Below are 19,729 nucleotides of genomic sequence, written 5' to 3'. Positions count from 1 at the left end.
GATTATGTCCAGGATTCTTCCCCTTTTTGCTTCGTTGTCGTTTCTCTGGCTCGGCGTATATTTTACGTGTTATATTCAACATTTTGGCAGCATTTTGGGCACGTTTTGTATTTTGGCCTTGTCTTTTTATTGTGGCGGCTTCCTGATTTTGGGGGGCTATTTGTTGCCTGGAGAGGCGGCTGGTTTGGCAAGCAACTGTACGAATGGGTTTTTGAAGGGCGATGGCCCATTTGCTTTACTATTTTGGCATAGCCTACTTGGAGCGAGCATGAAGAGCCTTTGCTGTGCACTTGGTGAAGTCCCAGGAAGGAGGAACGACTCCGTTGTTATTTTCCAATATGAAGCAGTTTATGCTCAGCCCGTGACCAAAGACTGCAGCCGTGACTTTCTCGTGTGGACATCTATGAAGCTGGACCGGCCAGGAAAGATGGTACCGATAGGAAAAGGAGAAAGGAAGGAAAGAGAGATGGATGAGCTTGTCTACAAGAGCACGACGACGAGGGCCAGCCAGCCGTCGGGATAGGCAGCCTCGCGCATCAGCTCTTCGAGAGGAGTGTGGAACGGCACGGAAGCGCCGTGCAAGACCACGTTGGCCAGAACGGGATCACGGCTGCTGGGAAAGAGCAGCGGGAGGAGATTGCGTAGGGCAGCGCCGAGCGTTTGGGGTTGTCCTGTTGGGGTTAGTGAGGCAGTTCAGAATCAGCAGACGTTTGAGAGGAGAAAGGCGTGGCGTACGGTTGCCAAGGCGAGGCGCCACCAGGGGCTGCATGATTTTGTAGGATCCGGGGATGTAGGGAGGTGTCTCAGCGGCGGCTGATTGTGTCGACAGGACCGACCGCTTTGGTGGTGCGGTTGAGGGGATGAAGATGCGTAGGGGGATGTGTTTTAGGGGGGCGGCTGCGTTGAGCAGCAGGTTGTTGACGCGGGAGAAGGTGGCATAGTCATCTGGTCATTAGCAGGGGAGAAGGGAAAAGGGGGAAAGGAGAAAGAGAAAAGAGAAAAGAGAAAAGAAGAAAAGAAGAAAAAGAAGGAAAGAAAAAAGGAAAAAAAAATGAATTCAAGAAAGAAGGAAGGAAAGAAACAAAGCAAAAAAAAAGAAAGAAAGGTTAACGTACTGTCCTGGATAGCCTCCCAGAGAGCCTCTGTGTTGGCCTTGCTCAGGCTCATGATCTGCTTCGCGCTGCCGTACCGCACGTAGTCAGCCTCCTTGGCCCCGTTGAGAAAGGTGTCGCCGAGGTGCCAGGCCTCGCCGTCGGCGACGACCAGCCGCCAGGGCAGCCGCCGCCGGCCGCCTCTGCCTGTCGCCGGCTCGGCCTCGGCCCCGGCCTCGGCGACCGACTCATCTGTCGTCGACGGTGGCAGGTAGAGGTCCATCAGCAGGCCGAGCGGCAGGTTGCGCAGCGGCACGTTCTCGTACTGGAAGCTGGAGCAGGGTCGGCCGAAAAAGGCCGACAGCCGCGGCAGCAGCTGGGCGAGGTAGCCGAAGCGAGGGACCGACGCGGCAAAGACGAGAGGAGCCGGAGCCGGGGCGGAAGACGAAGACGGAGAGCCGTCTGAACACTCGCCTGGAAACCCGCCCAATGACGCGTGGGTAATCAGCAGCGGAACGCGTCGTCTCCAGAGGATCCGCGCGAGCGATGCGCCCGGGGCGGCCGCGCTGGTCGACGCCCCATGCTGGCTGATCCGCGTGCTCCCAGCCGGCCGTCGCATCGACGGAGAGGCCATGTGTCGCGAGATCTGTCTTAATGACGAGTGTCGTGTTGGGGGGTGGTCGCTGTCAGAACGTGATGACGGTGTGGATATTAGGCGTCGGACAAAAGACTCCGCCAGGCGTCGTATGTCTCCTCATAAACACGCCTCTCTGATCATTGCCTGCCTACGCGTGCAATTCTGCTGTGCGACGTCCCATTGCACTGCCAGAAACGCGATTGCCAGAGCAGAAAAAAGATGAGGTTGTGTGACCAAACATGTTGGGTGGTGGAAGAAATGAGCAACTGCCTATTCGGCCAAGGCTGCGGACAGCTATGTATTGGAATCGCGGGGTCGATAAGATAAGAGCAACGCATAAATTTTGACACTGCACGTGATTGGCCAGCAATTCTCAGAGCCTCACTGACGTCACTTTATGCAACTATAATCGCCCAGATTGCATCCACATCTCATTTTAAAGGAGCTAAATTGTTGTCTAATGATAATAATACATGTGCACATTTTCAAGTTTTAGGACGACATCAAATGCCCCGAAATGACTCCTGGTGCGTGTTCGAGCTGTTGCGCCGCGCCCGTTCATGGCCGTGATCGCCGTGCGCAATGGACGGCTCGCCCAAATGCTTCCTCAGCACGGAGGGGGGCACGTGAGCAGCGTCTGTCGGATCGACAGAACCAGAACCGGCGCTAGTTGAATTGCTTTGCGAGTCAGCCGACTGTTTGTCTCGAATCGATGAAAATCCATTAGAAAACTCACCCACATACTAGTAGCTCTGATCGTTGCCGTCAAAATTGCTGGCACCACCGCGGCCGCCAGCAGTGCGACCGCTTGTGGCTCCGGAATTGTGACCGCCCGTCAGCTTATCGCCGTACTGCTGTGCAGTGTTCTTAACGCGGGCACCAAGGTTGCCACCGCTGCCGGCGACACCTCCAGCTGTATTGCTGCTGCCATACGTGTCGTCCTGTAGTCCGCCGACACCGCCGCCGCCGCTGGCATATGAGGGGTCCTGGGCCAGACGACCGCCTGTAGCGCCAGTTGTGTTTCGGCCGGCATTGTGGCTGCTTCCAAATGAGTCGTCCTGGAAACCGCCCGTGGCGCCCGTTGTGTTCCGGCCGCCACTGATGTTGCTTCCGTAGGTCTCGTCCTGAAGGCCACCGCTGGCAAACGACTGGTCTTGGGCCAGACGACCGCCTGAGGCGCCAGTCTTGTTCCGGCCAGCATTGTGGCTGCTTCCGAATGAATCGTCCTGGAAACCACCCGTGGCGCCCGTTGTGTTCCGGCCGCCAGCGACGCCGCTGCCATACGTGTCGTCCTGGAGGCCACCGCTGGCATACGATGGGTCCTGGGCTGCGCCGCCCCCCGTGGTACCCGCCGTCGTCCGGCCACCGGCGACTCCAGATCCGGTGTGGCCGGCTGTTCGCCCCCCAACAGCACCACCGCTGCCGATGCCGCCACCTGACAGATTTCCAACTCCGCCGCTCGAGGCGTCTGCACCGCCATATGTGTAGCTGTCGCTGCCATCAAGGCCGCCAGCCGTCTGGTCAGCCTGAATCTGGCTGGTGCGGCTGGCTTGGCCAGTCGTGCGTCCAGTCTGGCCGGCTGTCTGGCGGCTGCTGTGGCCCTGAGCACCTCCTACACCGGCCTGGGTGCCAGTGCTGTCAAAAGCACCGCTGCTGGCATCGGTGCGCGGCTGTGATGAGACGTTGTCGTGACGGCCGTTGTTGTGGTGGCCGGAGCCATGGCTGCCCGAAGTGCTGTCGCTGTTCTTGTCCGGGTTGACAACCTCCTTGATCTTATTGACGATGGAAGACATGGTTGATGGTTTAAATGGAAGGTGATAATTGTGCTAATGATTGATGGAACAATGTAATTGTAAACGGTGATACTGATATCAAACTTTCATGGCCAGAACAGGTATCCCATACTCCCTTTATATACCTGATGCTTCTTGACAAGACCATGTCGTCATGCCGCGAGATCTGCCTCGACTCTGTGCCACAGAAACTCTCGGCTTAGTCGTCGTCATCAACCAAGTCGCCCTTGTTCACACGCCAGCAAGGTGTCGTCATGATGGCAAATACTTGGAAACCGCCGTTTGTCTAGAACCAGGCAATTGTCAAAGGCGTGATCGAGCTCGAGCACAGGGCCGGAATGAGGAGCTGTTAGCGCCGATCATCTCCACCTTACCGCGTGTTAGCCAAGTTGAAAGCACAAATGGCCAAGATGCCGCTGGTGGCAAATAAAACCCAACTTCACCTCTCCTGACATGACCGCATTGCGAACAGAGCTCTAGCTCCCTTCCATGACGGAATGCCGCTTGTGCGGCCTGGACAATCGATTTGCTGCGACAAAGAACATCATGGGGATCATCACGGCTGGCGCCCTTGTGCTTTTTCTACGGCAAGATCACGACAAGATTTTGGACATGATACATTTGCCTGGCTATTTTCAACATTATTCTTGTTCGCCGCGTCGTTCTTTCCTTGGTAGTCAATTTCGGCTTGCTAATAATAGACTGGCAGTACATAGATACAAGGATACAAGGATACACGGATTCGCTTAGTAAGCACACAAGCACACCATTGCATCACATCAATACATCAACAGCCCTTTGTGCCCCTTGCTTCATACACGCGCTCGGTACCAACGTCCACGGCGCTGCTGCGCCTCTGCGGGAGCCGAGCGGCGGCGGTGGACCCGGTAGATGCCCAGCAGGCCCGACACGAGCCAGCAGATGGCCGACAGGAAGCTAAAGGCAATGTCGGCCTTCCACTTCGGACAGGCTGCGCTGCCACGCAGCGCGATGCCGTGCCAGTCGAACACGGAGCCACACGAACCGTGCAGCCAGTTGACCAGCAGCCCAAACACGGTAAACCAGGTAGCCGCCAGGACGATGTCGACCGGCCAGTGGATGAAGCTGCCCGCAAACGGGAAGAGCCACACAATCGACAGCAGGATCGAAAGTCCAGCCACCACCTCGGCATAGATGAACCGCCGCAGGTGCCACGACGACGTGCCGCGCATCGAGTGCAGGTAGCTGCCCGAGAGGCCGGCCACAATGGCTGCAAACGCCAGCTAGAGTTCGTCTTAGACATCGGCACTTCCACACAGCTTCTCCGTTCAACAACCGTCAGGAGAAGTACTCACCTCTGCCAGGCGGAGAGCCATGCTAAGTAGGTCTGCCAACAACATGTCGAAAATAAGGCGTGGTATGTTATGTGTGGTGAAAAGAAATACCGCTGGACAGCTGCACCGGCGATTGTAGCCATATGGCGCGACGTATTTATTCCCAGTGCCAGTCGATCTAGAAGCGAAGCTTCACAACTGCAGTGTGACGATCCTGGCCAAGACTGATCATCCGAGCAACATGCTTTTTCTTGGCTGTCCGGGCTCCCCACCAACTTGCAAGTCTGGTGGTCCTAGCTTGGGTGAGCCTGCTCGGGCCAGGCCTCCAGACTGTTCGATCATGACGCCCATTTCCCGATCCATGTCTGCGTGCTGCAGCAAGCCGTGAACAACGGTCTTCTCGCATGATCGATCCTGCCAATCCTGCCTCTCCGGCCGGACAGAGGGTGCCGTTTTCTTTGGTCGAACGCTGCATTTGGTGAACCCTTCTCGTTGGCTCCCTCTCCATGCCAGCATGTCATATGACGTCAGGCGAACAATCAACCAATTACTTTACGTAACATCTGTAGCTCGACAGCTTTCAGGTCGACAATGCGTTTCCAAGGCCCAGCCGATGACACTCGATTCGCTCTTTGGCTTTATTTCCAAAAATTTCAAGTACAAGGAATCTGTACATAGATAAAACAAAAAGGTATAAGATGGGACAAAACAAGATAAGAATGGAAGCTGTCCGTGTCTTTCCACGGCGTAAGATGCTCGAGACAGCGCCCGCGAGACAATGACAATGAACAACCCCGCATCCACAGTACTATAAAGAAAGGAAACAACCCTGCCGGCACTTTGCCTGGACATACAAATCATCGTACCGCCTTTGCACATTTGCGCTAGATGGATACAAAAGTGAATCAAGCCGAGAAACCATGTCGAGAATGAAAACAGAATCGTAGCCTACAAGCAATTCAAGACAGAAAATAGAACAAAACAACACTTTCTGAAAACCACCAATCCATTACCCTCGTTGCGGCTGTGCTGGCCCAGAATTGCGGAAGAACTCGGCCAGGTCTCGCGTAGCAGACGGCACATTCTGAGCCTCTCGTGGCTCATACTTCTTTCCTAGCACCCGCCCAGAGCTTCCAGCAGTACCGGTGTTGTTGTTAAGGCTGGTGCTCACCCCATTGGTAGTGCTAGACACCACCGTCGTTGTACCGTACTTGTCCACGTTCTCCGGAATGTGCGCCTGAATCGGAACGTGTCCACGACCCATGATGGCCGACCCAGCACGACTGCTCAACGATCGCGCTTCCGATCTGCTGCCCTTGAACGAGCTCCCTTCTCCACCGCTGCTGGAGAATAGTCCGCGTCCGCCCGTGCTTCCGGAGTGACTATGACTGCTGCTGCCCCAAGCAAACCGTGACATCAGGCTTGACGTGCTCGCCTTCTTTCGCGGTGCCTGTTTCTGTGATCGTGTCTGCGGAACGTCGAAAGGTCGTCGCTGCGGCTCCGGTGGTGGCGGAACACTGTTCAGGAAGTCCAGCAGACTCTCTTCCTTGGCCGCCGGCTTGGGTCCACGCCCAACACTGGCGTACAGTTCTTCATCATCCTCGTCGCTCAGATCAATCGCATAGGGATCCTTGACCCGGCGCGTCTTCCGCTTCGGCATTGCATCCGGTGCGTCAAACGTGTTATTATTGCTGACCGCACCGCCAGGTGGCGAAGCCTTGTTCCTGAGAAGACCGGTCGACGAGTTCACCGAGCTTTCCGTCACATTGGTGGATGCGCTGTAGCGGAGACTGGAGATCGTGGCATCGACCGCCCGACCACCGGCTGCGCCTGCCATCTGGTCTGAATCCATCGGAGTCTGGAATGGGGCCACTGTCCGAGGGATCCGAGGGTTTTCGGCTGTCTCTGGAGGTCCGCGGCGAATGAAGTCGATCAGATCAGACTTGTCGTCCTTGTAGTCTACTGTCGCCCCGCGCGCCTGGAAACGTGAACGGCTGCTTCCAGCCGCCGACAATTTCCTGCCGAGACTACTCTTGATCATCGTTGCTGGGCTGCTGACATTGCGTGAAGTACTGGTTGTTGGCCTTCCGCCACCACCACCGCTGTTCTTACGCAGCACTGCACTGCGCCCCTCATCAACCGACGGGCCCGTAGCCCGGATGAACTCGGCGAAATCCGCAAGCGATTCTTGAGGGATTCTGGCATCTCGGGCCTGTGGCGCGTTGGGTCGCGATCTCAACGATGCAGATGACACCGACGCCGTAAGGCGATGTGGTAGGCGCGGCACTGGGCCATTCAGCCGTTGGTTCTGTGTCGTCTCTGCTGATAACGCTTCGTTTGCCGTTGTCCGCGAGGCAATAGACGGCGATCGTCTGATGTCTGACTGCTTGTTGGTGGCCAACGATGATGACCGCGATCGGTCGCCAGTTGGCCGAGTATCCTCGCTTCTCCTGCTCTTTGGCAGGATGCTTCCTTCATACGAAGACCTTGTTGCCTGTAGTGTTGGGCATGGTTAGTACGTCTGTGGCAGTCCAGTCAGAATCTGGAAATTTGGCAGTAGCTCACATCTATATCACGCATGTTCTCGGGTGTAAGAGTGTACTGGATCGTTTGGTCGCTTTGGATGAGCTGTTCAAAGTTGCGAGCAACATCCTCAGACCGGATGACAATGTTTTCTTCAGACGTTCGCACTGGCTTCAGTTTACTTCCTATCGACGACATCGAAGAATCCGCTGTATGACTCGGCTGAGCATCGCTTGATGGGGACTGTGCTGACGACTGAGCGTGCATTTGAGATTGATTAGCCTCGGTCAGCACGTCCGGTTCTTGGCTGATGATAGACAAGGGGCGCTCCGAAGCACCGAGAGGAGAACGTGTTTCTCGTAGGGACCTGGAGCGTTGGACAAAACTGCCCGCACTGGCAGCAGTTGCAACCGCAACTGTTACTGCAGCTGCTGTCACGGAGGAAGCATTGAACGCCTCACGTTTCGAGCTGCGTTCGGGAATCGAAATCGGGGCTACTTTTGAAATTTCCTGTGGCTGCTCTGCTACATCGTCTTGTTGTGTGTCGTCGATGAAGAAGCTGCCGGACAGTGCCGTGGGGCCCAGGATCGTAACCTTAGTACCATAATTAGAATCCAGTGGAGGCGGCAACGGGTGTAGCGGTGACGAAATCGGGGTCGAGTAAGCATCAGCTGAGACAGCAGAATCCTTGACCGGTTCGGTCAATTGCGGCTGGGCTTGTACTGCCTCTATTGGCTTCGGCATCACAGCAAGAGCTGAAACGGTTTCAATTTTGCGCGTGCTCTGTACTGGCTCGGCATCGGCTTCTTCAGCTTCGGATATCGACTCGCTCTTGTAGGCCCTCGGCGTTTTCACGCCGATCAAAGGCACCTTTGGCGCAGCTGTTGCCTCTGAGGGGCTGTGATCCTCTTCAGCAATAGGCTGAGTTGAGATGCTGCTGGCGCGGGAAAGATCACTGACGCGCGACAGAGACAGCACCATATCTTGTGCGTCAATCGAGCTACCCCTCGATCTCGAGATGGGGCTGCGGGGACCAGTAACATCGATGACCCGAGGCGAATGCGGGTTCGGCGAGCCAGGGGAGAGAATCGGACAGATGGACAGTGGTCGTCCTAGGTCGGACGTGGTCGGAGAGTTGCTGCGGCCGGAAATAGAAATGCGAGAAGATGTGAGAATCTCAGGCTCCTCTGTAAACTCATCAAACTCCTCATCGATTTCATCGCCGTTGTCCGACTGCTCCTCAGTCATCATACCGGCTATAGGAACCGCTCTCGCCGAGTTTGTGGTTATAGCTGCCCCGATTGTGGTGGTGATAAGAGGAGGAACCAGTCTACCGCGCTTCTGCTTACTATCAGGTGCTACGTATTCTTTCGCACCCTCTGCGTTTGCCTCTTCTGAGACCGGAGCGGCTTCCTCCATAGCAGCTAGAGAATCGCCTTCGGCAGCCTTGACCCGCTTCGTCCGTGGAGATGAGAAGGGTGACGTTGTAGGCGTTGGCAGTGAGTTTGCTCGTTTCCGAGAAGGCAACTCGGGTGTGTGTGGTTCGGATGTAGTAGGAGTGGGCAGTCCAATCGTAAGAGCACTTGGTGGGATCAAGAGACTCTGTGGTCGTCGTCCCTTATCGTCTAGTCTTCCCCACTTCTTACCAACCTGAACGTCGATTCCATCATCACGGTCCACGGGCGCCTCTTCGTCGTCATAGTGGGTGAAGCCAGGGATGAGGATCTCGGCGATATCCCTCTCGTTGGTCGGTAGGGGCACCGCAATGGCTGCGCTCAGCCATTCTTCGTTTGTCATATAGGCTGTGGCCCTTTCTGAAAGCGGTATCACGATGTGTTGTGGCGAATGTTCTGATTGTTCTTGTATCTGCACTGCATTGTGGCCGTCTTCCTTTGTCAACTGTCGGGGCTCATTCTTTGTTCTGTTGTTTTCAGCCTCAACTAGCTCAGAAGCCAGCTTAGCATTGGCGCCTTCCTCGACGTTTTCACTGTACTGCCTCAAATGTATACTCGGGCGGCTGGCATCGTCCGAGAATGGTCCCGGCAAGGAGTGGTGGACATCGATCGTGGGAGACCTTATTCTCTTCTTCCATGATCGCCACAGCCGCCCAATGGTACGATCAAATGCGACGCGCTCCATGTCAACCTCCTCAACTGTAATTCGATTTGCGATTAGTGTTGGTCTTGGTGAGGTGGGGTCCCTGCGGTCTTTCTCGTATATAAAGCGCATGCGATGGAAGGCAGCTTGACTAGCCGAAATCAAAGCCTGTTCGGCCATGAATTCAAGAATCGATGTCAGGAAAATTGACACAGCTGGAGACACCGTCTCACTTGTGGGATCGTGGGCAGTTTCGAGATGCTCCTGCTCCATGTAAAGGTCCTCATCTTCCTCCTCTAAGTCGCCCAGCGACGAATAGACCATGCAGCGAAGGCGTGTGCGTTTCCAGACAAGTTCTACATCCCAGTCCTTCGCCGAAGTGGGCCGCTGTGACTGGAGCATGTCGTCATCGTCTCCACCCCCAAGGTATTCTCGCAGCTCCTCGTCAGCCTGGTTGATGGCATCTTTTGCAAGCTTCGGCTTGAGAACCTCGGTGACGGCAGGGCGTAAAGCTGCGAGAGACGTGGAATGGGAAAGAGAGAGAAAGCTGAAGAGAAGCTGATCAAGAAAGTTGTTGATGAGTTGCAGTGCTGCATTAGTGACGATGGCCGTCTCCCCTGATGGCTCAATGCCATGCTCATCGTACCAGGTGTTGGCGTGGCTGTCATGGTCGTTTGTGACGATCTGGGAGGCAGCCGAGGCAGCAATGAAAGCTGCCTCCGGAGAGACAGATATCGGTGGCGACATCAAGCCGTAGCCGACGGTAGATGGTCGGTCACTCGAGATGCTATGGGCTCGTGATCGGATGTTGTTGTGAGAGGCGAGGCCAGAGGCAGGTCGAGGCGCGCCCGCCTCATTAGAAGGACGGCTCATTTCGCTTTATATGTTCGTCCCACAGGGGGAATGAAAAGTAAGAAAAGGGTGCGCGAGTCGGGGACTAGCTGTGGAACAGTGCTCGCCCTGTTAGCCGCGTGGCTGCTTATCCTGATGTTGACGCTTCAGTCAATTGGTGTTGCCTTTTTCAGGTACTGCTGATGGATCGCTTGTTCTGCCTTTCCCAGTTCCCTGCTGGAAAAGAAGCCAGGATTTGGCTCTGCACTGTAAGCTGGTCAGTCAGGTCCGCCCAGAAAGACGGTGGTAGGGGTGGAACGGTGCGTTGTGATCTGCAATGGGCCGGAGGTGGCTTGCGGCTCGGAGATGATGGATTGGATGGAAAGAAAACAAATGCGAGTATAGTCGCACAGATCCAGACAAAATCGGCGCTTCCAGGAATGACGGCAGTGGGAAATTGGGTGCACGTACAGAATATTGGATTTCCAAGAAAAGACTGTCTTGTCTTCGTTTGCCTCTTTTCTCTTTTGTCCTTCTGTTCCCACCAGCTTGGTGGGGAAGGGTGAGGGTGAGGGTGTAGAACGGGAGAGGCTGCATGCGATTAGCGGTTCTTCCTCCAGATGAAGGCAAAAATAGGTGAAACAGTGAAGTCGTGAAATTGATGGGGAAAGCATATATGATCCACCAGGGGTGGACGGCTCGACAGGACGTATTCGTGCAATTCGTGCAAGGTCCGAAAACAAAGCTCGGTGGAAAGCAGCGGGCGTAAACGGAAAGCGGGAGAACGAGGTAATGATAGAGAAAGGTATGAGAGAATGGTCAGGGGAAATGCGCTCAGAGGGGCTAAGCTGCAATGCAACAGAGCAGGGCGGTCAGGAGTGAACTGCAGTCGATGTGGAAGTTGTACTCGTATGCGTGTGCATGCATCTGCCATCCGACAAGTTGCCACCGTCTCCTGTCTGAACTTGGCTTCGGGGCAGTGAGAAAAGGTCCGGCAGATGTTGCGTCTCGGAAATGGTTTGCGCGCTTGAGTATGTGTCTGCTGCAATATTGCCATTCATGCCTTGGCTTGTTGAACCTCCTGGCTATACTATTTACTCCTCTAGTTTGTCGACAGGTCGCAGGTGGCCGGGGTCATGGCAAGCCCATAAATTGGTCTATGGAACATCGGGCTGCCGGAAGGGCATTGGGAAAGATAAGAGGGGGTGCAGGGAATATTGCGCAAAAGGGTCGTCGGCCAAGACGGTAAGCTGGCCGACAAGCGACAGATTGATAGGCAGTGGGTATGATCCTCTCAAGACATTGACTTACATTCAATTCAAAACAGAAAACGATGTATTGTGGCTTGTCGCTGTAGAGCGTTTGATATGGTCAGCTCCCGGTGCGAGGCGAGGCGGCCGGAATAAAGGAAAGTGTATGTCTGGACGTGGGCCTGTTACTCGTAGTCGTACTCGTAGATGCAGCTGAATAGGAAGGCTGACGTGACGATCTTGACTTTGATCGGCGGGTGGCTTGAACAAAAACCGATCACACCGAGCGAGAACGAACAAGGACCGAGGGACGGGATAAAGGGGGAAAAGAGAGAGAATGTGCACACGAGCTGAGTCGTAGAAGTTGAAACGAATGATAGGAACGTTGAGCCCGGTAGTGGGAAAGAAAGTGTGTCGACGGGTGGAAGAGAGAGAAACAGGAGGTTAAGGAGCGTAGAGCAGTAATTACAGTTTGCTTGTATTTCCGAGCCTGTACTCGTAAGTTGCGGAGTACGAGCGGGATGGGAGCTTGGAGGCAGTGTCAAAGGAGTTTTCCCTGCTTCGCATGCGCTCGTACTCGCAAGTGGCTTGAGAAAGGTACAATTTTCCCACAACGGCGATCGACGCCGGGGAGGAGGTTGGTCAAAAGGGCCTGCCAGAGCGATATTTTCGTGGTGATGGGAAAAAGGGGGGTTGGGATACATGGGGCAATTGATCCAACGAACGTGGAGGGCAGGAACGAGGGAGCTTGTCAAACCTGCCCATGGGTCACGGAGAGAAACGTTAGTCCTGGCTTTCCGTCCAAATGCTAGGCATAAAAGTACGGGGCCGCTAGTGCAAGGAGAAGTCCATAGGGAAAAGGTCGTCGGGGGGCTACATAGTATAGTGGACAGACGACCTATAATGGAGCCTATCGGCCCCATAAATCGCAAAGGGGAGAAATCCAAGCCGCTAAGGCAGGGGAAGCACTCAAATGGGAAGACAGTACTCCGTAAAGCGTGAACAATTTGGGGCCAGCTGGTGAACACTACCTACTCCGTACGTCGTATAGCCTTTGTCTTGCGCGAGCTGAGGGTTTCGTCAAGACTGGACATGCGCCGTGGCATCACGCGCTCCCAGGCGAAATGCATGTATGTGTAATACGCTGTGGGATTTTGTTATCGTTGCCGGTTGCCGTCTAGAGCAACAGTGCCGTTGGCTCGATTAGACGAAACGCACGAAACAACACGAAACACACGTGAGGGCCATGACCCAAATTCTCTTCGGTGGCCCTGGCAGCGGCAGTGCCGACGATGGGTGCCAGACACGACCTGTCAGTTCTGCTGGCCGAGCACTCGGCACGGCAAGAGACTCGTCATACTGTGTGCATGGTAATTTTCGCGGTGGAGCCGATTATGTCTGTGCAGAGAGGTGGATGCGAGAGGGGAAACGCAATGCGATGCAATTATTGTCGCCTCTGACGACCCTCCGACCCGGCTCGACAGAGCCGAGGATTGTCAATATTGATCATCTCCATCCACTGCTCTTCGGGTGCTACATGCCAAAGAACACCAGTTCCAGAAGGGAACACGACGTCCTGTTATTAGTCATACTCCAGAACAGGCCCGAAAGACGCTAGTTACTGCTCGGAACGCCGACCCGGCCGAGTCAAGTTTTATAGCCTCTGGCCATTGGCACACTACTGAATTAGTATCGATTCTAGCAAGTCACGACGCTGTGGTCATCTTGCCGTTATACACGACCGTGCGCGCTAATTCTCGTAGTGCTCGTCCCAAAGCGGCGCTGGCGGTATCTCGACGGCCTTTAACTTCTTCAGCGTCGTCCTTATCTTTTTGTCCCTTTGCCAAGTGAATCAGTCATGTCTATATACCGTATATTTTTGTCCGCGTGGCGAAACAGGGCCATATTTCTACTTTACTTTAACGCACCCATTTACTATGCATCTCGCAGAGTAGGCCTGTAAGATGTATACAGAGTAGATAAATTCATGCTGCCGTTGTTCTTATCTTACATAGTAAGATACGTAGTTGAAAACCTTCAGCCGCCTCGGTTGGTCTATCCGAAACGGCCCCCACCTCTGCAAGTCTGTCTTTTTTAGAACCAACAGGCGCCGTACACGAAAGATACCAGTCCATTCGGTTGGAAGATATGCTTCTGGCGTATTCGCATGTTAATTCTGTCACAGGCGAAGACGCTACGCAAGGCAAAAGTTTATTGTGGGTCTTGCAATTGGGCCGGAATATATGATGCCAGTTTCACGATTGCCATTGTTCTATTTCCACTAGTCCATAAATTTGCCCATTTCCCTAGCGTAGGAGTCGCTTGACTGTTATGATTCTAGCAGGACGTTGAAAATAAAACGGTTTGAGGGCCAGGAAAGGCGTTTTATGATTACTTTATTGCGGAGATACGAGCACGGATAGTCGCAGGCATTACTCGTAGTAAGATACAAGTACTTTGATGTGCTAAACCTCTTGGGGATTGTTCCCCTTTTTTATTCGTCCAAACGTAGATCCAAATTTTCTCCAGATGGGATGTGGGCTCACTTTTTCTAGGCAAGGAGGCAAGGAGGCAAGGAGGCAAGGTATCTTTGTAGTGTATTTACGGAGCATTAATCTGTACAACATCGTAGGGATAGTGGGCTGTATCGTGCTCCTATCTTACTCGCACTCCGTACATGGGCCCCTTCCAGGGTCTGTGTCTCGAGACTACGGAGTATGCGACAATCCAACGATGCTCCCGTACCGTATCTTCGGCGGTGGAGACCTAGAGGCAAATGGGGTCATACACCTGGCGAGAAACCCTTTTTTAGAAGGCAAGTCTGATTTGGCCCGCTCGACTTGGCGTACTCGCAGTGTCTTACATACTACGGAGCATGTACGGAGTACTCTGTCCGTACCTGTGCTTTTCTGTACCATGGTACTCAGCTGTGCTCGCACGTGTGTGCCTGCGAATGTGAAAGGCGACCCATGCGCCACCGTACAGACTAGTATTGCGTTACGCAGCACCTTCCACATGAGTAGGTACATCCGAAAAGAGGGTTCGAGTTGTTTACAAGCACAGCCCCACAACATTCCTTTTCGGGAATCTGCTGCTTGTAAGTTACCTGTACAAGTAGGTCACTCTGAATGCAAAGTTTACCCCCTGGCCGTACGTCGTATCATTCACCGGGTTGCCTTGTTAGATAGTTTCACAACTTGACCGCCTCCACAATCTACGATGCATACGGAAAATGCATCGTCTGAAGCTGGCCCGGGTGTGACTGCAGCGCTCCGCCGACAGCGCTTGATATTAGTATGCACTGATCCTGCAGCTGCAATGGAACGCCATGAGACTGTTCTTCTCTACGAAATAAGATGCTGTGTAAAATACGACGTCCGACGTATCGTACTTGGTAGAGTATGATGCGGCAGATCAGCAGGAGAACATTCGGTTTCCGGTCGGCACCCTCTGTGGGTCGGCCTGCAGCCATGGTTTTCTCCGTTCGTCTTCAGCTTACGGAGTATGCGCTCATTCCTCTAACCACCGACCGCCTCGAAGACAGGCGGCGAAAATGACTGTCAGCTCTGACAGGGTCCCGTCACACAGGCACCGCCATGCAATTGCTTTGCTAGACGAATAGACCGCCTTGTGTGTGCGTCATAAGGGGCTCGTGATATGTTTGCTCCCTACTATGTGCTATATCGACATGATAACGGCCCATTTGGCTAAAGTGGCGCCAGAAGGAGGATACTCGGCAACTCTTACCGTACAATAACCCGTCCTCGTCAGTCGGTTGGCATATTCGCCACTCTCTTCTGGCCGCCGAAAGTATAAGTACGCAGTCACTGCAACGAATCGAAGCAAGGGCCCGTCGCGCCTATGCTGTGTGGCGTTTAATATATTGTTCACTGCGGGTTCTTTTACAGACGGTGTGAACGTTTGTGCAGATGACAGCATTCGTTTCCAGATACGGCAACAATGTAGCAACATACTCGTCAGCCAAAATAAAGGGCAAGTTGACGCAAGGCAGAGCATTGTGGCTCAAGCTAAGCTCCAGGGCACAGAAAGACAGGCCGAGCTTAGTCTTCCAGACGGCCCAGCGCAATGCCGTCAAAGAGCGGGACCAAGAGCGAGTCGATCCGGCTGTTCTCCCGCATCGCCGAGCTGAACGCGTCCAGCGCCTTCAGGGCCTCGATGCTGTCACTCTTCCCGTCGACCGACGCGGCAACCAGATGCGCCGCCTTCACGGCAGCCGGGTTGTCTGCGCTGTAGTCGGCGACGAGGCCACGCCGCAGCACGTTGTCGGCGACGATGAGGCCACCCTGACGCAGCAGACGACGTGGCGCGCCCGGTGCCGACTTCTCCAGGATCGTCTGGAGGTAGGCGGGGTAGCCGGTCTTTTGTGCGTCGATGAAGATGAGGTCGTACGGCTCCTCTGGGTCCAGAGCGGCGAGTCTGGCCGTGCCGGTCTCAGCATCGTCGGTGCAGCATCTGTTTCATGCGAGGGGGACATACGTTTTCAGGGCATCGCCGACGATGATCTCTGCATTTTTCACGCCAACGTCGGCAAAGCCGAGCCTGGCATAATCGGCATATTTTTCGTCCATTTCCAGGCCAGTGACCGTTCCGCTAGGGCCGACTGCATTGGACCTGACGGTGGGTCAGCACATCGGCATCGCTGCTTCTCGGGAACGCCGTGCGTCTCACCAGACCATGGAGGAAAAGCCGCGGAAGACGCCAATCTCCAAGACTGCAGGGCGAGTTGTCAGCACCATTTCCATAGCATCCGCACGGTGCACAGACTACGGAAGCCTACCACGTTTCGCTCCAGCCGTTTTGGCCAGGAAGCTGAGTGCCTGGGCCTGGAACGTGGAGATGGTCAACTCGGCCTGCTCCAGCCGCAGGATGTAGGCATGGTACTTGAGCAGCGGCTCGGGCAGGATGTCGGACTTGGCCGCGGCATACTCAATGACATTTGTAGCCACCTTCACGTTGGGGAACAGAGTGGCAACGTTGGACTTCATTTTGGCGATGTGCGTGAGCTGCGAGGGAGTGGGAAGCGTGTTTATTTCGCATGGACAAGGCCTGCCGTGAGGAAGGCAGCGCCATGTTTTTATAAGAGAGGTCGTCGCTTTGTTGCGATAGAGCCGATGATGCCGCTGCTGCTCAGGTCTTGGCGTCGTATTTACACCCTCCACACTTCCTCCGGCCTAGCTCTGGGTACTGACGTAAGGCCACAGCATAAGCGGCGGCCGGTAGAGGAATAGCCTCGCTTCGGCTCTACTCGCGTCGTTTCTACACGGTTCGGCCTGGCAGTACGAAGAGCAATACTGGTTTCCCGGCGCGAAAATGGAGATGGAAATGGAACAGGAGGTCGTGTGCCTCGTCTCGCCGCCTCGCACTCACGCAGTCAATGCGGCCCGAAGTGGAAAAAAGGTACGTCGTAGATGTTTCAAACAGAACGATGGGTATTGCGTCATATGTTCCTCCTCTTTCTCATCCTCCATGGTTGTTCCTTAGACAAGTCGTAGCCAATGTCCCTCTGATCTTTCCTGCACTCAATCAGAGTCCTCGTCCGACGTGGCGTCGATGTTTGCCTTTTCCGAAGCCTTCTTTGTCTTTTTCGTCGCAGACGGGCCTGCAACAACCGCATCTCTCTCGTCCGGCACGTCCTCCACACCACCCGTATCAATGCCGTCTTTCTGCAGCTCGGCCTTGATGTGCGGGAGTGCCTTCATGAACATCTTGAACTGGTCGAGGGTCAAGGAGATTCCCTGTGAGTCGGCCCTGTGTATCAGCATGCGCGACCAGCGAGTAAAACGAGAGACCCAGTGGAACACGCCGCCTCACCTTCTTGCCAGGGCGCATCTGGCCAGCGCTCTCGTAGTATTCCCGGATATTAATCAGGGTGTTGTTTTTGAACTGCGAGATTCCTACCCGTCTCGTCTTGGAGAGCTGAAGAGCGAGTCAGCCAGACGGAAGCCACAAGCTACCAGCGCAGCCAGCATCTCTAATACACACCTCCCAATAGGTATTGCCCTCGGCATCCTGGCCCCGGTGTGGCTCGCCGGAAGCGTCGCCAGATTTCCGGACAGCCTTCGCGGAAGCGACATCAGCGCTAGCTGCCTTTTTCGAGAGCTTTGCATCGCCATCGCCGCTCTCCTCGAGCGAGCGCTTCCGATCGTTCTTGCCCATGGCTGTGAGAGAGCAGGGATGTCGTGGGAAATTGCGGCTGGTGGAAAGGTGACGTGTTGTGCGTCGATTGGCCTTGGAGTGTCGGAGGTCGCTGCGATGACGCGCTATATTACAGGTTTGCGACGCGTATCCGACGTGCTACAGGAGAGGGATGCAGCAACTGGCACGGTGCGGACTTGGGCAACCGAGAAACGAAGAAAGAAGTCAGGTCGAGGCGACAGGGCCGAGACGAAACTTTTTGTGTTTACTGGTGTACAAAGTACCGATGATACGGGGTATCTTGAAGATGAAAATGAACCGGCAGCTGAGCTTGGGCGGAAAGTGATGCTGCACGTAATGGCAGTGAGGGTAGCGAGTGGGGCGCTGTGGCTGACGTTCCTCTTGCCCCTCTGCCAATCTTATAGCTTCCCTCCTCTAACGTGCTCCTTCCCTTTAGAGAAGGCGTTAGAATGGCCACCTTGCCATCTGTGCAGAGATAAAGTATTGTCAGCCGACTGGGCAACGTGGAAAGCTAGCAAACACAAAGACGGCGAAAAGAAGCAAAAAAAACAGAAAAAGGCAGCAAAGCAGAGTGGAAATGAAGCCCATCATCGCAGTGCCGGCCACGCTGGCGCTGCTGTATCGCAGCTACAGCAAGAAAAGCCTCACGCCGGCCGGCATCGTGGCGGCCCTCCTGACGGCTGTCGCTCACGCGGTTCATCCATGGAATCTGCCTTTTGTGCTGCTGGGCGTCTTCTTCCTGGCCGGCACTAGGGCTACACATGTGAGCAGCTGCTGGGAGCGTGTGCCCCGCTCGCGTAGTCTCCTCGTGCGCACCTGCTGACGGACACAGGTCAAGGAGAAGGTCAAGGCGAAGCTGACGCTTCCGGCCGACGGACCTTCGACCGGTGGTGGCGGCGAGGGACCGAGGACACACACGCAAGGTGAGAGTGGCTGGCCGGTCGGCTGTTTCGGACGCACCGTCCTCCTCCGCCGTCCTGTACTGACGACGCAGTGTTTGCCAACTCGTTCGTGGCGTCGGTCCTGTCGCTCATGCACGCCTACCAGCTGCACCAGCGAAAGAAGGCGATTGTGGGGCTTCGCGATGCGGGCAGCCCAGCCGATGCAGCCCTGGGGGCGCTCTGCTACGCGTGGGGCGGCGATCTGCTGGTGATCGGCATCATCGCCAACTATGCCTGCGTCGCTGCCGACACCTTCTCGAGCGAGCTGGGCATCCTCTCGGGCGAGACGCCGCGGCTGATCACGTCGCTGCGACTGCGCAAGGTGCCGCGCGGCACCAACGGCGGCGTCACGCTCGGCGGCCTGGCCGCGGGACTGCTGGGCTCGACCGTGGTGGTGACGACGGCCGTGCTCTTCCTGCCGGCCTGTGCGGCCGACATGCACCCGATCCTCTTTGGCGGGATGGCGGCCACGACGGCCACCAGGGACGCGGCCGTCTGGACCATCGGCGAGCGCCGGTTGCTGATGCTCGGCCTGGCTGTCTGGGGACTCCTCGGCAGCGTCCTGGACTCGGTGCTCGGCGGCCTGCTGCAGCGGTCGGTGCGCGACGTGCGGTCCGGCAAGATCGTCGAGGGCAGCGGCGGCCTGCGCGTGCTCGTGGAGGAGCAGCCGCATGTTCACCTGCATGGTCCGCTCGTCGATCCAGACTCTCCGGCCGCGGCTGTCTCGGAGGATGAGGCCGACCCGACCGACGAGGCCATGGACGCGAAGAAGGCGGCTGCAGTGCCGATTCCGGACCGATACGACGTCCACATCAAGCACCGGCGGCCGAGCTTTGGCAACTATAGGCCTAGCCGGGTGGTCGAGAATGGCTGGGACCTGCTGGACAACAATGACGTCAACTTCCTGATGGCCTGCACCATGAGCGTGGGCGCCATGTATGTTGCCGGCTGGTACTGGGGGGTGCCGATGCAGTCGGTACTGAGGCCATGAGTACGAGTAGACGGCTGTTGGTATGGCTATTACAGAGTAGACGCTATTCTTACACCCAACGTTTGCACAGAGAGCAAGATGAAGA

At 55.4% G+C, this 19,729-nt stretch overlaps 7 protein-coding genes across 7 annotated transcripts; 1 reads left to right on the top strand and 6 right to left on the bottom strand.

The window, feature by feature from the left end:
* Nucleotides 1–480: 480 nt before the first annotated feature.
* Nucleotides 481–1,725, bottom strand: CMQ_2983 (autophagy protein; the record flags this gene model as incomplete). Its single annotated transcript, XM_014317061.1, has 3 exons — nt 481–671; nt 736–945; nt 1,116–1,725. The coding sequence occupies 3 exons, from the start codon at nt 1,723–1,725 to the stop codon at nt 481–483; spliced, it is 1,011 nt and encodes a 336-aa protein (XP_014172536.1).
* Nucleotides 1,726–2,231: 506 nt separating this feature from the next.
* On the bottom strand, nt 2,232–3,521 carry CMQ_2748 (uncharacterized protein; the record flags this gene model as incomplete). The annotated part of the gene is made up of 2 exons (XM_014316826.1): nt 2,232–2,394; nt 2,473–3,521. 2 exons carry the CDS (start codon nt 3,519–3,521, stop codon nt 2,232–2,234), a joined length of 1,212 nt encoding a protein of 403 aa, XP_014172301.1.
* Nucleotides 3,522–4,333: 812 nt separating this feature from the next.
* Nucleotides 4,334–4,900, bottom strand: CMQ_3077 (uncharacterized protein; the record flags this gene model as incomplete). Its single annotated transcript, XM_014317155.1, has 2 exons — nt 4,334–4,783; nt 4,856–4,900. The coding sequence occupies 2 exons, from the start codon at nt 4,898–4,900 to the stop codon at nt 4,334–4,336; spliced, it is 495 nt and encodes a 164-aa protein (XP_014172630.1).
* Nucleotides 4,901–5,843: 943 nt separating this feature from the next.
* CMQ_2529 (uncharacterized protein) lies at nt 5,844–10,327 on the bottom strand (the record flags this gene model as incomplete). The annotated part of the gene is made up of 2 exons (XM_014316607.1): nt 5,844–7,328; nt 7,400–10,327. 2 exons carry the CDS (start codon nt 10,325–10,327, stop codon nt 5,844–5,846), a joined length of 4,413 nt encoding a protein of 1,470 aa, XP_014172082.1.
* A 5,269-nt stretch (nt 10,328–15,596) lies between these two features.
* CMQ_3159 (O-methyltransferase family 3) lies at nt 15,597–16,541 on the bottom strand (the record flags this gene model as incomplete). Its single annotated transcript, XM_014317237.1, has 4 exons — nt 15,597–15,972; nt 16,033–16,167; nt 16,225–16,267; nt 16,334–16,541. The coding sequence occupies 4 exons, from the start codon at nt 16,539–16,541 to the stop codon at nt 15,597–15,599; spliced, it is 762 nt and encodes a 253-aa protein (XP_014172712.1).
* A 534-nt stretch (nt 16,542–17,075) lies between these two features.
* CMQ_2964 (RNA polymerase 2 transcriptional) lies at nt 17,076–17,712 on the bottom strand (the record flags this gene model as incomplete). Its single annotated transcript, XM_014317042.1, has 3 exons — nt 17,076–17,291; nt 17,368–17,472; nt 17,539–17,712. 3 exons carry the CDS (start codon nt 17,710–17,712, stop codon nt 17,076–17,078), a joined length of 495 nt encoding a protein of 164 aa, XP_014172517.1.
* Nucleotides 17,713–18,289: 577 nt separating this feature from the next.
* On the top strand, nt 18,290–19,644 carry CMQ_2669 (duf92 domain containing protein; the record flags this gene model as incomplete). Its single annotated transcript, XM_014316747.1, has 3 exons — nt 18,290–18,475; nt 18,545–18,635; nt 18,707–19,644. The coding sequence occupies 3 exons, from the start codon at nt 18,290–18,292 to the stop codon at nt 19,642–19,644; spliced, it is 1,215 nt and encodes a 404-aa protein (XP_014172222.1).
* Between the last annotated feature and the right edge of the window lie 85 nt (nt 19,645–19,729).

Source organism: Grosmannia clavigera, assembly GCF_000143105.1.
Source record: "Grosmannia clavigera kw1407 unplaced genomic scaffold GCSC_144, whole genome shotgun sequence".
Taxonomy (NCBI): Eukaryota; Fungi; Ascomycota; class Sordariomycetes; order Ophiostomatales; family Ophiostomataceae; genus Leptographium; species Leptographium clavigerum.
This window is presented reverse-complemented; position numbering and strand designations above follow the sequence as displayed.